General features: G+C 34.3%; 1 protein-coding gene across 1 annotated transcript; it reads right to left on the bottom strand.

Moving 5' to 3' along the window:
* Window positions 1-319: 319 nt before the first annotated feature.
* On the bottom strand, window positions 320-7,957 carry LOC129887261 (zinc finger CCCH domain-containing protein 32). The gene is made up of 7 exons (XM_055962289.1): window positions 7,499-7,957; window positions 7,229-7,374; window positions 6,768-6,833; window positions 4,731-4,850; window positions 4,245-4,574; window positions 3,834-4,151; window positions 320-1,401 (listed from the first exon to the last, which is right to left on the bottom strand). Exons 1-7 carry the CDS (start codon window positions 7,590-7,592, stop codon window positions 1,006-1,008), a joined length of 1,470 nt encoding a protein of 489 aa, XP_055818264.1. The 5' UTR covers window positions 7,593-7,957; the 3' UTR covers window positions 320-1,005.
* Window positions 7,958-17,676: the final 9,719 nt, after the last annotated feature.

Here is a 17,676-nt window from a genome sequence, read left to right as displayed (position 1 = left end):
TGATCAACTTAAAGCCAATCCAAACGGACTCTTAATTAGGAGTAACTGCTACATTGGATAAAGTAGGCACATCACCCACCAAGTTCTCAAGTCTAAACACACCAACAATGAGCTGAGTTAGGAGACTTGGTAGATTTAGGAGGAAATGTTCTACCATGAGTCATTGACTTCATTTGAATGAACTAATGACTTATTATGCTTCCTACTTCAATTTTGCTCTAAATATTGTAAGACCATTTACAGCAGCTAAAAAGGGAAACCATAATCGATAATAGTAGTAACAAATAAAGACTGAAAATGAAAGAGAAAAAGGAAGCAATTCTACAAAGTCAGAGTTGTTACTTGGTATTTTCAACTGTATTTGATGATAAATTCGAGCAATTCCCCATATTACAACACAAGTATGATTAAATATCCCATAAAGAGAATAAAACATTGTCTGGTTCAGAATCTGTAAGTTCAACTGTTTCTTCACAATAAAGCCCCAAACAGAAACAGGGGGAAAAGAAGACCTTGGTATTCATTCCGATTCTGAAGAGGGGACTAATGAGGATAGGTGAAGACAGCCAAATTTTGAAGGAAAACGGTGTAGGTAGGTGAAGACAGCCAAATTTCAAAGGACAACAGTGTAGGAGGGATGCTTTCGCTCCCTAAAAAAGACTACAGCATAAATAGCCACAACAAGGTCCAAAAATTGGGGCATGGTTGCAGATTTCTAAGATGGAAGGTGACGTCTGTTTCTTGTTATTCAGAAACTAGCTACAAACCTCTACTGAGGGTAGTTGGACCTTTCAAGGATGGATTATCACTTATTTGAAATGAGGAAAAGAGGTGGCCTTATGAACAACAGGTGGACAGAACTAGAGTGTGTGCTAGATCTGAATATTTAAAGAAGCAAGATGACTAATTTGGATAAAATCCTCCTAAAAGGGACTATCACCAAAAATAAAGTGCTCGTCATGTGATCATTGAGCAACAGAAAAAATGTGATCACTCAATCTTCTCTCAATTTGATGTGCGAGCCTCACTTCCATGGCCTGCGCTGCTGCTGCCACTGGAAGGATTAGAACTCTGTACAGATTGCTGAACACTAGAATGAGAAGCAGGACCACCCTTTGAAAACATTGAACCAACTGAACCGCTTGAGGCGCTCATGGAAGATACTTGGGTAGAGAAGCCATCCCTGCCAGATCCAGATATGAGTTCAGGACGCAAGTCTGAAGATGAGGACGATGGAGCCAAAGTACCAACAGCAGATCCCACAGGGTAAGGAGCAACAGCCATATCAGCAAGAGAAGAAGAAGATGAACTATAACTCATTCCCATTGGGTGGTCAAACTTGCAAGAAGGCCCAAACTTGCAGACTCCATTTTGTGCAAAGTGAGAGCAAATTGGTGCACCCTGAAAAAACCACTCAGAGGAACACAAAAAAATGAATCCTCCAAATCACCGAAGCAGTGTATGAACTCAAAATACAGAATTCACTTGTTTCAAATACTAACAGACTTCAGCAAGAAATGGCGGTGATTAAGGGGAGAGGTAAAGAAAAGACAAGTTTGTTCCATGCAGAGTCAGTTAGCAAAGAAACTTATTGTTTTTTAAAGAACGGTAACAGTTTGTATATAAAACAGCACTAGAACCAATCACAATAGTATGGCTCTTGTACTTCATGGAAGGGCCAACTAATAGCTGATGGCTTTGTATATAAAGGCTGGGATGCACCTCATATCAAGAATACATATATTTACGGAATCACTTGTTGAGCACGAAGAATCTTGCCAAAATGTCAATTTTACTGCTTCCCACAACTAAAACCAGACTGTTATATCAATGAATCATGCAAGATTTATGGAAGCATAAATAGCAAAGATACTATGCAATGTATGGTATTAGACTACATGGTGCAAAGGGGGATGGTTTAGTACCAGGTTCCTAGTTTTCTTCATTTGAACTTTAAGGTGTATGAAGTTTCATAGTTAATTCTTTAAGCAGAAAGATAGTATAAGATCACAAAATATGGGGATATATATATATGGTTTGAAACTTGGTGGATAGTACCAGACTTTTGGTCTCCAGCAGGGTTCGACCTCGTAATATGCGCCTGCCCACACATCACATGTTGCACCCTTACCAGAATCTATGGTTTTTTTTGTCAGTGATGAGCAACAAATCTGAAGATATTCAAAATCCAAGTAAACTTGCCACTTGGAAAAGCTATTTTGACTCTTAAATAAGATTCACTCAAGTTCAGTAATTCTTTTGTTTGACTAGATGAGAAAAGTTAGGCATTTCCCAGAAGAGTAGGTAAGATTTCATCATCTGCAAGCATGGGGAACAAAAGCATGATATTTTATATTACTTGTGCATCAACAATTTGAAATTTTTAATCGATTACCGTGCTACTGAAACTTCATATGATGTCACCCATTTACATGTTTCAAGTTGATATGAAGAGAATAGCAGAGAAATGTGTAGGGAGCATGTATCTAACAGATCGTTCACATTGTAATAAAATTAAAGTTTAACCCCTTCGGTATTTAGGAACACCACTAAATTAGATCATAGCATTACAAATATAAGTATTTAGAAACAATACTTAACTGGATCAAAGGATTAGAAATATTAGAATTATGAATTTATTAAAAGCTCTCCCCAAACATCCTAGTTTTTTAGACATGCAAAGCAGATGCATTCTTACAGAAAAAAAGTTGTCAAAACAACTAATTCAAAAATCAATAATCGATAATTTCTACTTGGACATTCTAAGTCAATATCAGATATGATTTGCAGCAGCCACAGCAGTCCTTAATTGAAACATAAAAGCCATGGGCAAAATTATCAGAAAGGATGTTCGCCAAATTCTATGTGACCTAGGAGATAGCACTAAAAGGTCAGACTGCTACAACAACCACACAGATCTGGGTAAAACAGGCACAAGAAGTTAGTATGACTTAACTGCTGATTCACTAAGGTGTCATCAGTTTGAAAGTAGTATGATGGTTTTCTTCTAAACATCAATTGTTTGTCGATAGACCCAAAAACTGGCCAGTTAACTGTAAGCATGAGCTATTAAGACCAGCATTTCATCATCAGAACTAATATGTACTTTCAACAAGTATCCAGTGTCTTCAGCCCATGTATCTTTCAACACTTCGATTTACTATCTGTAGTTTCTCCTAAGAGAATATGTCAACGAATATGATATCCAAAAAAATTGTCCATTTTTTAAAGAAAGCAAACATTCTACCTAATCATTATACAAGGTAGAAACCCAAGAACCTCCCTCATAAACACTTTCCTTGTTGCTTGAAAAGTATTTTCCTCAAATATGAAAAGAAAAGTAATCATTTTTTTCAATTATTACTGCACCGCAGATGACAAGCTAATGATACCATATTTAACCATGACAATCATCTCTTTTGAAACCAAAAGGCAAATTCAACATATTCTATCACAAAGTCAAATAGCTATTTCCCAATTTAAGTAATTGTCCTTCCAAAAAGCAGCCCTGCCCACTCTTATAGCAATAATGTCAACAAATGCAGATACCTCCTTGTAAAAGTTGTCTGACGCAATAATTCAAATACTCTTCACTTCATGCAATTTACCATCACAATTAGTAGTACACTGCTTCATCTTAAATATCCTACGCCACATAATGTCATCTTTCCTATTTCATGCATTTATCAAGTAGTAATGTAATACCAGATTCAAAGGTTAGAGAAAGAAAGGTGAAATTTAACATGGAGAATGCTTTAGCAAAAATTAGAAACATTGATGTGCTGACCCATATGTAGAATTTCAATCTAAAGATTGCACACAAAGATTCTCACCGGACGAAGAGGGAGGCCCATCGCACTGAGGATAAAACTTGTTTTAGGTCCACTCCATTCAGGTGGATGATGGTATCTACAAGAAGATCCATATTTACAGTCCCCGTACTTCATGTAGTACTGGCATTCTTGAAGTCCAGGCCTTTCTGGAAATGCATGCTCTTTCTGACTGCTGCTTGAAGGACCGGCGGAAGACGGAACAGATAAATATGGTCCTGTGTACGCAGGCGCTGAAGGAGATAGTTGAGAAAGCCCATACATGGGGCCTGCTGCTGCAGCAAGTTGAGTACTTGGGGAGGGAACCGGATTCACAGGGGCCTATACCACATAATTAAAACTTAGCAGATAGTCAGTGCATCCAGAAAAATTGTATACATAAACAGATGAAAGAAGCATCTATGGTGTACCTACCGGATAAGGAGTCCAACCTGGTAGAGGAACCATCCCCGGGGGAAGAAGCACAGAACCATAAGTCCCAGGGATATATGAACCAGGAAGTATAGGCCTTGCAACTGGCCAGTTGCCAGAAACTACCCCGTATTGTTGAGCTGATTGAACAGAAGGAGACTGCACCGGTGGATAAATGTGCGGTGCAGGAACAGCTGATGGCACAGTTCGAGGTCCAGGTCCAGCTGCTGGTGCTGGCACTTGTGCTCCAGCAGGCTGTGGATGATTAAATTTACAAGTGACGCCAAATTTACACTGGCCAGTTTTCACATAATACGAACATTCCTTTTCCCCCTGTAACAGGAACTCTATGAGCCAACTCAAAAGGAAACAATCATACTGAAACTTTTTTCAAGGAGTAAAACCAAAAAGAAAGAAAAGAAAACACAAGGAACGGAACCAAACAAAATAAGCAGATGAAGACTGATTGTAAACAAAAAGAAGGCAGACCGGACGCAGCGGGTATCCGTAAACGTTAATCGTCACCGGTGCTGGAGATCCACCTCCCTGTCTTGGATGATGATATTTGCATGAAGCACCAAACTTACACATTCCTGTCCTCATATAGTACTGCAAATCAGAATCAGAAACAACTAGCATTATTGCAATGAAAAGTGCAGTTTTATATATGAACATCGAAAAAAGAAGTCACCAGAAAAACAGGACACATAACCAGTCACTTTTGGCTGAGTAACTGTTTTTGCATTCAACAGTTAATAGGTATATCATATTTTTAAGCAAGCATTTGATAGTGATTTATCATTTGAAAACATATTAAGTACAGAAGAAATCTTATAAAGATAAAGGCAAGCAGATATAACATTCAATATTTTTCTTTTGATAATTTACTAAAAAGTAAGAAAGATGAGCTCCTTTAACACTTGAGACAAATCATAGAAAGCTGAATCCATCAAAATGCAGTCGACTACACAAAATTGGGAGAAAATACTGAGCATTTGGTGTTCAATTGCAAAGCAATCTAATCAACATACAGGTAGGAGCCTTTTCCAAGATATAATTGATAAATTAGCAGATAAAATATTCAAAGAGAAACATATAAAATATTCAAAGAGAAACATCTTCAGCATGAAACTTGAATGATTATAATGATTAGTACATTCAGGAGACAACACACTCATGATAGACCACACGAGTTCCAAAGTGGATGGAAAACAAATGAGCTTCTTTTAAAAAGAAACAACAAGCATAGGCCAGAACTTTAAACGTAATCAAGAGATACAATCAATAGGTAACGCAAATGGAAAGTGTATATTACATAGACTAATAGAATCAAAGAAAGAGGATTACCTAATAAAAGTTCCAAATAAAGAAAATTTTCATGTCAAGGATAGAAAACTTTCACTCCTCAGACTAAACCAACATATCAACCATGGGGAGCTGGTATTTAGTGGAAGCAGATTTTCCAACAGAAGATTTATTAACACTCCAATGATGAGAAGTGAACTAAACCCAGTTACTCAAACTATATGTTCTGAACAGTCACTGAATTCCAAAATACAAAAGAAACGAAAAATAGAAGCATGATTTACTAGCACAAATAAGCAATGCAGAATGCAATCCCTAAAAGTAAAACTTATAGCATTAGCAGAAGTACAAAAAAAAAAAGTGCCCGCCAAGAAAAAAAATCTCCTGCTACAGAGACAACAAAACAATTAGTAATATAGATAATTCAACCACGCATGCTTTTCCAACATCAGTAAATGTTTATTAAAAATGTATTATTATCATAAACAATAAAAATACTTGCAGAACGTGGACAAAACATATTATCAATAAAATGATCGATAGAAGGAATGAAACTGTGGGTTAAAATTGAAGTTTACATGGACAATTGAGAATAGTACACAACTCCCGGGCTTGCGTGAAAAACATTTATCAGATATGGAATTTTTTTAATTTAGAGTTGAATTCACAAACATGGTAATGGAAAATTTCCAGATCAAGGAACAAAAGGACGAATTCATGTCTAACAGGAAAAGAAGTTCATGCACTTATCACTTATCAGACAGCAAGATGACGAATATTATCACAGACAAATCTATCAAATTGAATCTTTCCAGTATGCATCTGAAGGATAACATAGCAAGTCTAGGAAGAGTATAAATACTACAACAGATTGAAGAACAACAATAGCTTCCATTTAGCACATCAGAGATCCAAAAGAAGGAAAAGGACGAATTATGATCAGCAAACTGGGAGTTCAAACTGTACAGAATCAACAGCAAGCAGACGAAGTGATTGGACTAACCAGATAGGAGCTCACGTAGCACATAATCAACAGCAAGAATACGAATTGATTGCACTACCAAGATGAGAGCTTATGTAGTACATAATCAACAGCAAGCAGACGAATTGATTAAACTAACCAGAGTCAAATCCAGAAACCACATACTCTTCCAAATTTGATCATTCAATAATACACCCAACATTCTAAAACTAATAGCATAGCATGTAAGGAAAACCTACCTGACAAACAGGTTGACCCACTCTTTCTGGGTATTCTCCTCCAGTAGCTCTCATCGCTCCCAAAACCTGCCGTTCAGTTCACAAAATCCAACACAACCAATGCATGTTAAAATTCCCAGTCATGGCCACAGATTAAACTAAAAACCAACATCACCAAAGCTGAACAAAAGAAAGATCTCTTAAACTTCAATAACTAGATTTTTTAAGTACACCCACCCACTAATTAGTGTAAATATAACTCAGGGCAATGCTTATCAAGATTTTAACAACAGGATACAAAAATGTCCAACAAAAAGAAAAGGATCAAACTTTACACATCCAGAATGAAAACCCACAAGAGAAAAACCATCAAATCATAAGATCAACCCCAATTGTAGACATGAAAATCCGTGATCAAGCAAAATAAACCCTAAAAAATCAATCTTTTCTACCCCAAATTAAAAAAAAAAAAACTCATTTACCGAAGTACGGTCCCGTGGATGATTGAACCGACACCTCGCACCGTAACCACAGAAGCCCGTACGCAAGTAATAGATACAATCGGGCTCGTTTGCCCGTTCAGGGTAGGGTTCTGGTCCAGTACCAAGTGATAACTGCCACATAGGTTCTGCATTAAGGAAAATCGGATCGTTAAAAAAACCCACATTACATAAATTGAGAGTAATTGGGGGTGAAATTCAAGCGAAATTCACATGAAATTCAAATGCAGCAAACAAGTTTATACAACTCACCTTCAAGCCCCGTCTCTCCGCCGGGAACATTCCATTCAGACACCGGATCCACCGGTGCACCCTCCATTGCTTGGGTCCCACTGTACCTCTCCATTTTCCTCCTCCTTTCTCTCTGTACACAAACCTATAAATATATATATCTATCTACGACTATACGTATATATATATATATATATATAAAATAAAATATGTATGAACAGAAGTGAAGAAGAAGAGTGTCTGTTTGTGAAAGTAGTGTGTGTATGTGTGAAAGAAGCTATGGAAAATGGTTTTGATCGAGTATGAGGTAGCGTGGGAGTTGGTAGGGGGGTGGGGTTTGGTGGTTTTTAGAGAGAGAAAAGTAAAGTAAAGTAAAGGGGTGTTCTTTTTTTTTTTGTAAAGTTGTTTCTCTCTCTATATCTCACACTCGTCACTCTTGTGTCTTCACTCGGATTTTTGGTTTTCTCTCACCAAATAGCCTTTTTTCTGTATCTATTCTATTTTCTGTCTTTCTGTGTGATTTTTTTTGCAAGGGGGTGCGGGATGGCAGGGTAAGTGGGAGAAACCGGGATAGGGGGCTGTAAAAGTCTATGATCTTGGTTGAAACTTCTGGAATCAATGGCATATTTTTTTTACAATCAAAAAGAAAAGAAAAAACAAATTCTAACAAATTGTGACAAAGTAGTATTTCATTGTGAAATTTTCGGACTTCAACTCTAAAAAAAGAAGTAAATAAATTTTATGGTCAAATGTCTCCTAAAATTTCAATTTTATTGTCATTTCTTTATTATTGAATTGCTAAATTTTTACCAGTAATATTAGTGTACATCATAAAAAAAGATTCTTGTTACATTATATATTTTATATAAATATCCATCTTATTATCAAGAAAACAAATTGTAATTGTAGTGAATATAATAGTGTATTATTATAGTCATGTAAAATAACTATTTTTATGTTTTTATTTTAATTTTATGTGCTTTTCAATTTTTGAGGTTAATTTTAAATTTAGTTTTAAGTTTGTTTTTCTTAATTTTTGTTTGTTGAAGTATGCGCCAAATATATACTTAACGTGTAAGTGTGTCTTGCTTCAGTTATGGTTGTTTCTCATTTGATAAGTGGTTTAAGTTAAATGACTTTTTTGTCATTCAAACACGAGTGGAGATACAATAAAATGCGCCAAATTCAGATATTATCGTTTCACACTTAATAAGCAGTTCAAGTTAAATGACTTTTTTGTCCTTTATCTTCAAACACGTGTCATGTAAAATAACTATTTTTATATTTTTATTTTATTTTATGTGTTTTTCAATTTTTGAGGTTAATTGTAAATGTTGTTCTGCGTTAGTTTTTCTTGATTTTTGTTTGTTTAACTACCGCGTCAAATATATACTTAGAATATAATTGAGTCTCGCTTCAGTTATGGTTATTTCTCACTTGATAAGTAGTTCAAGTAAAATGATGTTTTTGTCTTTCAAACACGTGTTGGGATTCAATAAAATGCGATAAATTCAGATATTATCTTTTCACACTTAATAAGTAGTTCAAGTTAAATGACTATTTTTATATTTATTTTATTTTATGTGTTTTTCAATTTTTGAGGTTAATTTAAAATATTTTTTGGGTTTGTTTTTCTTGATTTTTGTTTGTTTAAGTACGCACCAAATATATACTTAACGTGTAAGTGTGCCTCGCTTTAGTTATGGTTGTTTCTCACTTGATAAGTAGTTCAAGTTAAATGACTTTTTTGTCCTTCAAACACGTGTAGGGATATAACAAAATGCATCAAATTCAGATATCATCGCTTCACACTTAATAAGCAGTTCAAGTTAAATGACTTATTTTCCTCCATCTTCAAACACGTGTCATGTAAAATAACCATTTTTATGTTTTATTTTATTTTATGTGTTTTTCAATTTTTGAGGTTAATTTTAAATGTTGTTTTGGGTTTGTTTTTCTTGTTTTTTTATTTGTTTAAGTACGCGCCAAATATATACGCCAAATTAGTTTAATTGATTGATTAGTTTTTATGATTTTAAGATTTTAAATAGGATGAGTTATACACTTTTTATCATTAATTTCTCCACATGTGTGTCACGTGTATTTCAATTATATAGTACATTAAGTTATAATTTCTCCACAAGATACCATAAAATACACTAAATTCAAATAAGATTGTTTCATACTTAATAAGCAGTTTAATTTAAATGCCTTCTTAGCACTTCCTCTTCAAACACATGTGAGGATATAATAGCATGCGATAAATTGGCACGACTCATAAACTGAGGTAATGATGACATACATCCCAAACCCCATTCCATTGTGTAAATCAACAAGATAAAACCATACGAGACTCCCAAGAGAAGTCAAGCCATAACTAAATGAAATATAAAGGAAAACAAATGAATTATCCCAAAACCTGACGTCATAAGTTTAAGAGCATCTAATACAAATTTAAGTCTGAATACATAATATAAGTCTCCGAATATAGTAAAGACTGAAAGTGAAAGATGGACTAGCGGCAATACGGATTCTAAGATCTCACCACTGATCCGATACTAGAATATCCGCTAGAACTAAACTGCCACGCTGGATACCCTAGTTAGAATCTGCCTCAAAAAGGACACAGAAGTAGGGGTGAATATAATCTACATGTACTTAGTAGATTTAACCGACTGAGTATGAGGAATTAATCAAACCTATAAAATAAACTTAGGAACGCTTTCACATGCATACAGAAGAGTCCTATTTCGGCTACGCTGCCGCCAATTTATATAAAACGGCGCAATTAAAGTAAATACATAAGTACAGTCCAATATCATAGTTAAACAGATAGGTCAAGTATCATAGATATCAATGCAATGCAATGATATGATGGTACGGTGGGATCGAGGCTGACGCACAACCTGTCGTATACACCTGCCGAGCTGTGCTACCAAGAAGGACCCACGAGGGTCTCGTAGACCATATACCTCATCACAATCTCAATGTATCAACTACATCACCACCCATCTCATGTCCAAGGACTCATGATACTAATGTATCATCTGCTTTCCACCTATCTTGTTGTCAAGGATATAAAAAAGTATAACATTTTCTTTCTCAAAAAGAATTTTTACAGTTCCTAATTTCCCAATGATCAATGATAATATGAATGAGGATGAATGCATTCACAACACATAAAGCATGGAGGTAATAGACAACTCAACATGTAATACAACGTTCAAAGTTCTCAAAACTTAGCCTAAACATGATATTCACCCTCGATAAACAGTAATGTGAAGGAAATACTTCAAATTAAGTGTTCACCCATTTTCGACAATATTTCAATAATCAGATATGCTCAAAACCCCAAATTCAACCCATCAGACGGGCAGTTCAAGTCAAATAGTCTCCTCACCCTCTCTCACAGACAAGTCATGAATCATAGATGCTCAAAACAGATAAGTTAGAAAATAAGGCCCTCACACGGGCTACATAGCACAAATAAACCCCCATACGAGCATCACAATATAAATAAGCCCCCACACGGGCATCTCAAAGTAAATTACCAATCCCAATTTACACTATGATCCCATTCCAAAGTCTACAACATAGAATTTGACTAATCACCCCAACTCAATTCCAACAAGAATAGCCAAATCTAGCTCAAATTGCCAAAATCGCACTTGAACTCTTCTATCGGACGATCAACCCTCGAATAAAATATCATAATTGACAACCCACCAATGAAATTACTCAAAGAACTCCCTTAAAAATTTCCCCACCGAGCTCAAAAACTTCAAAAATAATGAAAAAGGGATGTCTCCTGATATTTCACTATTCAAGTGACAATTGTTCTCCGCGAACGTGGACACTTTACTCTACGAACGCAGAGCAAATAAAGGTAGCTCTCTGCGAATGCGGTGAATAGTGTTGCGAACGTGGACCACAAGGGGCTCTATCCTATGCGAATCCGCCCCACTTCCTGCGAATGCAGAGGCTTCCCAGGCCCTTCTTCACGAACGTGCCAGAGGACTAGCGATCGCGGTCCCCAAGGCACTAGATACCAAAAACAACAAAAGAGTTGAGGTTCAAGTTTCCTATTGGACCTCCGAGATTCGTTCGAGGTCCGATAAAAATAAACCAGATATGTTACTACACTGAATTTGATATTACAAATTCAATGGGATCGTCATATTTCTGAAAAGAAGTCATTTTGATAACAACACCCTCCCGGACCCCTTATTGACCTAAAATCTCAAACGACGATTAATGTCCTGGGGCACTAAGTCAATGTTTAGCTAGACCAAACTTGACTTTCTGGATGCAATGAAAGCGACAGAATTCTTATCCGATGCTCGGATCCCAAAATGTTGACTAAAGTCAAACCGACTCATTTAAAATCACACTTTCCAACTTAAGACCTCAAATTCACGTATCGACCCCAAATTCGAAAATGAATACACTGCTAGACCAATTACCATATTTTAGAGCTGTTGGATCTGACGGAATCCCGTTCTGACACTCGTAGCTTCGGTTGGTACCAAAAATTGCTTTTTATCCACTTAACTCTTTAAAACTCAATAACTTTCTCAATTCACAAACTACTAAGATTTTAACACATTCAACTATACAAACTGATCAAATAATACTCGGGGTACTAACGAGAGGAGTAAAATGGTAATTTCTCGAGAATTTTCAAAAATGACCCTCAAAGTCATTACAATCTTTTCATATGATAAAATCATGACATTTTTTATTCTCTTTCTCCTCATTTTTTCCATCTTATTTAAATGATCAAATTTATAAAAAAAATTGTATTCAATTGTTAGTTTAATTGATTTATTTGTTTTTATGAGTTTAAGGTTTCAAATGGAATGGTTTATACATATTTTTTTATTAATTTCTCTGCATGTGTGTTGTACGTGTATGTCGAATCATATAATATATTACTTTATAAAATAAACCTTGATATTATTAAAATAAAATTTTAATAAATATTATATACATAAAAGAAATATCTATGTATAATTATTGTGAATCATCAGTGACTTTTTTTTAAAGCCAAAATGATTGAATATTGTTTTGTAACGAACCATTATGGTCGTTATGGACAGACCAATGATGAAACAATTAGGCTAGAAAAATTTGTTTTGGGTAGTAACCTGAAAATTCTAGTTTTCCGAAAAAACCTGCTAATGGAGGAAGACCTCCTAGGGATGCATCCCGAAATTTAATTGATTTATTTATTCCCTTTTATCGAATTAAGGGTTTATTCATTGTTTATTTGAGGTAAATTTGAAATTGTTCGGAGGCTACTTCAGTCTCAGACAAAATTTGAGTGAGGTGTGGTCTAGGGAAATTTGGGAATCGATTGGGGATGAATTCAAAGTATGGACTAGTTTTTCTAATAGCCAAGACAATAAGGAGTCCTTGGGACTTTCCAAAATTGAATTTGGGTGAGTGAAACTCCCGAAATCGAACTTGGCGTGAGAGTTGGTTTGGAGTGTCAATGGTTGAAGGTATGTTGTAAAATAGGGGCTTTTAGGGAAGTTTCAGAGATGCATTACAGTGCAAGCTACTATAGCTTTATCATATCGCTATAGAGGGATGCTTTATCAGGTACTACAATAGGTAATCACGCGCTATAATGGAAGTTTAGAGCGCTATAGCAAGGTTGACTACTATGGCGGGGCTGCTATAGCATGGTGGGACTACTATAGTGGGGTAAGTCGTGTTTAATGTAGAAAAGTCCCAAAAACCTCTTATTTTCTACAACTTCATTTTTAAGTTTGAGAAGGGCGACATAGGGCAATTTCTATTCAATTTTCCTCAGTGTTCATCGCTAAAGATAAGTTAATTACTCTCCAATTTTATTAATTAATTCTTAAGCCGTAGAATCTAGAATATTACTCTTGGAGGAGGGTTTTATTTTGATTTAATGGTGGGAAAAGTCCTAGTTTGGATAGGATGATCATGAGTTGGCCGGGGGTTAGGATTTGAGTATAATTCAGGTTTAATTAGGCCATTATCATTGATTGTTTGTATTTATTTATTGTTTTAAACCAAAAACAAGCTAAGGCGTTGAAAAAAGGAAAAAATTGGATACTTTAAGAGTTTTCAAGGCTTGATTCATGGTAGGTGATGATTTGTGGATTTCCAAATTGTGTATGTATGCATGTCTACTACTTTGTAGTATTCTTGTGAAATACATGTGAAGGAACTAAATGACTAATGTGAAATGACACCATGTTGATAATCTTATACAATGAACCTGTTTATTTACTTGTGATGTCAAGTGTGATTGTGATTGTGCATGTTAGTTGTGATTGATGGTTGGCTCGGGTACCACGTCTGGTATAAATAGCTATATAATTGGATCGGGTACCACGCTAGTAGAGAATATTAACATTTGGCTCGAGTACCACATTTGGTATGATCCATTTATAGTTTTGACTCAAATACTGCATCGGTACACTAATAGTTTGTGTGTGGGTTCCATAAGAGGACCAGGTATTTAAGACCCCAAAAGTTGAAAAGTCAAAAAATGGAGTTTAAAAGAATATCTCAGAAAATTGCAGCTTTTTGACCCTTCACGAAGCCCTTTATGGGCCGTATAACAAACCACTGACTGTGGCAGAGTTTTGGGTTTTGGGGAAAAAGAGAGGAAGGTTTACGGACCCTTCAACAAACGATGAAAGTAACCACAACCCGTGAAGGATTCCCGTGGAGATGACCAGGAAAAAGGAAAATAAGGCAATATCCACGATAGGGTCTATGACCCGTAGTACTCTTCACGAACCTTAGAATGGTCTGTGATAGGTCAATCCTCAGAAACCTGTAAAGGCCAACCTTCACAAAGCACTTCATGATCCGTGGAGCCTAAGGGTGGCAGCGGTACCAGAACTGGACAACCAGACCGATATCAACCAGAACCGGTAATTCATATAATTTCTATTCCGGTCCAACATATATCGGGACGAAACCGGGACGGACCGAACCGGTATTCCATTTTTTTAATTAGTTAAATTAAATTGAATAATGAATAAAAAAAAATTCTAAAATACATTATCAATTTAATATTTCTTTCAAAATACATTTTTAAAGTTTAAATTTCAAATTTTAAACTTTAAAAATGTATTTTGAAAGTTTAAATTTCGAAGTTTAAACTTTTAATGTTTAAATTTCAACTTTTAAACTTTGAAAATTTAAAAATTTTAAAGTTTAAAATTTGAAATTTAAACTTTGAAAATTTTAAAAGTTTAAAATTCAACTTTTAAACTTTGAAAATTTAAAAAATTTAAATTTTAAATTTCAAATTTTGAAAATAGAAGTTTAAACTTTTAAAATTTAAAATTTTCAAAGTTTTGAAGTTTTAAAATTTTAAATATTTGAAAATTAAAATACATGAAAAATACTTGAATTAAATTGAAGACAATAATAATAAAAAAATCAAGGCGAATAGCCTATCATTTTATTTATAAAAAAGTAATTAGTACAATTGATATTACAATTTATAAATATTAGAATAGTACCTAATCGACATAACCACCTTCTAGGAAGGGTTCTGTTTTAATTAGGCCTCGAATTATCTAATATTCGTACTCTCCAAAATAGTCTCGTCTTAATTCTTCTAACATTTCTCTAATTACTTATTTAGGAAATGGTTGTATAGCTTGTTCCTCCAATGCATCCATTTCGTCTTCACTTAAATCTACCAAAAAATTGTCAACATCATATTCAAATTGAGCAGGTAGTGGAGGACGCCCAAAATTTCTACGTTTCGCATTAATTCAATCCCTAAATAATACTGATATCTCTAAGCTGTCAAATGCTAATGAATACTTATGTTCTCCTATTTGAAATCTGGCCACACTAAAAGCTCCCTCTGAAGCTACTGAAGATGCCTGAATAACAAACAAATCTAGAACAACCCGTTTAAGCTGGAAATGGCTTGCCGTGGGTCCTCCACCAATTCAAAAGGTCGGGTTTGCCTTCTGCATCCTTAATGCTTTCCATTCCCTAATTAAGAAATTCATCAAAATTATTTTTTCGATAGAAGTAAGTCCTAGATAATTTTCTAACATATCATCAATATTATCTTTAGAATATTTACACTTAGATGTTTGGGGTTCTTCTTGACGTACTACTTCATTTAAAATAGTAGTATTATACAAGTCGTATAATTTTCTAGCTTTATTTTTAATACTATATTTAATCGTGGATAAACTAGATTCTTCATCATCTTTAATACCTAAATTTAAATAATATTTTTCAACCATTAGTGATGCATTAACTTCTTTGTATGTTGGATTTAATAAACAAGAAGTTAAATAAATTTGAGAAATAAGAAAAAATATTTTAAATTTTTTTCAATCATCTTAGCAATAGATTTTTTAAATTTTTGTTTATTTCGATAATCATAAAATTTAGTCGAAATTGCACAAATATTTGGTAAAATGGAATAAATAGTAGGGTAATAAAATCCAAAAAATTATTTTGTAGCTAAGAATTTTTTTTTTAAAAAAACTCCACAAGTTCTTTTACATCATCCTAGTCTGTTTCTGAAAGTCTATAATCCATATCTGCGTTATTAGCAATCCAAACCATTTGCAAAGGTTTTCTATATTCATAAGCTACCTTAAGCATTTCATATAAAGAATTCCATCTAGTAGTAACAGATTTTGGAATTTTTCTATAAGGGAGATTATATTTATGACACTTATTTTCAAATTCTTTACGTCTAGATTTTACTTGACATTTAAAAATAAAATGGCATGCAGCTTCACATTTAATGCAACTATTATTATACATTTTATACCATCTCTAATAATTAAATTATATATATATGCATCACATCTAATATGAAAACCCTCATCATAAATAGGGCTAAGTACACCTTTTAAATTATCACAGCAAATGTATTATTAAAAGCATTGTCTAAAGTGACACTCATTATTTTATTATTTATTCCAAAAAATTCTCTTTTACAACAACACATCAATAATTTCATAATTGCCCTGTACCACCAGCCTTTTCCACAGTTTTATGGTTATGACATGCTTACATTTATTACAAATTGCTTTTATTTTATCTTTAGTTTGAGTCATAAATTGCCAAATAATAGATTTTTTTTACGTTCAAGCTTAGACTTAGCTATACTAGGATGTACAGGGGGAGTGGGAGAGGAAGCACAAAAAGGACTAGTAGCCATAGATGGCTCAGTTTCATTATCATCAAAAGTATCAATATCATCATTATCTACATTATCATCATCATCATCATCATCATCATCTAGTAATTCATCAAAATTACCATATCTTCTATCTGAATATTCATGGTCTAATTGAGTATTACTATCAAAATCAAAACAAGTATCATTTACATGCGTATAATCATCCGTGTCAATACGTAATGATGGTTGTCTAGTTTTAGATTTAGAAGAACTACCACCAAAAGATTTTTCTGGTTAAAACATTAGCAACACTATCCAAAATTAATTTTTTACCTTTTCTTAAAATATTTTTGTCTCCGGAATCCATATTAAAATTTTACAAATATGCAAATTAAATATAATACAAAAATTAAATACAAACAAATAAATAAGTAAACTAGTGAAGACTAAATAAGTGAACTATTAAAATTTTACAAATATGCAAATTAAATATATTACGTAAATTAAACACAAACAAATAAATAAGTAAACTAATAAAGAATAAATAGATAAAAATTGTAAGTTGGAACGAATGTACCGAACGTCTGCGTAAAAACAGACGTAAAAGCCGAAAGTTGTAAGTTGGAATTAATCTTGAAGCTTGAAGATACTCCAAAATTTTAATCCACCAAAATTCTTCAACTAATAGAATTTAATAAGTAATAACACTAAAGAGAGTATTTTAGAACTTTGAAAGAGTTGAGACTTGAGAGTTGAGAGAGTAGAAATGAGTGTGTAAAAATTGAGAAGGGGTGGGTGGTTTTTATAGTTAAGAAATAGGAACTAAATGCTATTTTTATAAACTTTAGGGTATAAAAAATTAAGGAGATACGGGGTCATTTGGAGGGCTAGGGGTGTTCTAGCCTTTTTTTTAATATATGGCAGAATTTACCAGACCAGACTGGTACCGATACAAACTGGATCGGGAAGGACCGGTAATCCGACCCCCACCCATCCCGTTCCCCCTACCAGATCCCCTACCCCTAACCCCTACCTGCACTTA

Source organism: Solanum dulcamara, chromosome 4 (assembly GCF_947179165.1).
Source record: "Solanum dulcamara chromosome 4, daSolDulc1.2, whole genome shotgun sequence".
Taxonomy (NCBI): Eukaryota; Viridiplantae; Streptophyta; class Magnoliopsida; order Solanales; family Solanaceae; genus Solanum; species Solanum dulcamara.
The sequence above is the reverse complement of the archived record's forward strand: the minus strand, read 5'-3'. Positions and strand labels throughout refer to the sequence as shown.

Coding starts and splice junctions, on each gene's coding strand:
- LOC129887261 (XM_055962289.1), bottom strand. CDS start 7,592: ATGGAGAGGTACAGTGGGACCCAAGCAATGGAGGGTGCACCGGTGGAT. Junction 6,834..7,228: donor ATCCACGGGACCGTACTTCG/GTAAATGAGTTT, acceptor ACTGAACGGCAG/GTTTTGGGAGCGATGAGAGC. Junction 4,851..6,767: donor TGGGTCAACCTGTTTGTCAG/GTAGGTTTTCCT, acceptor TCTGATTTGCAG/TACTATATGAGGACAGGAAT.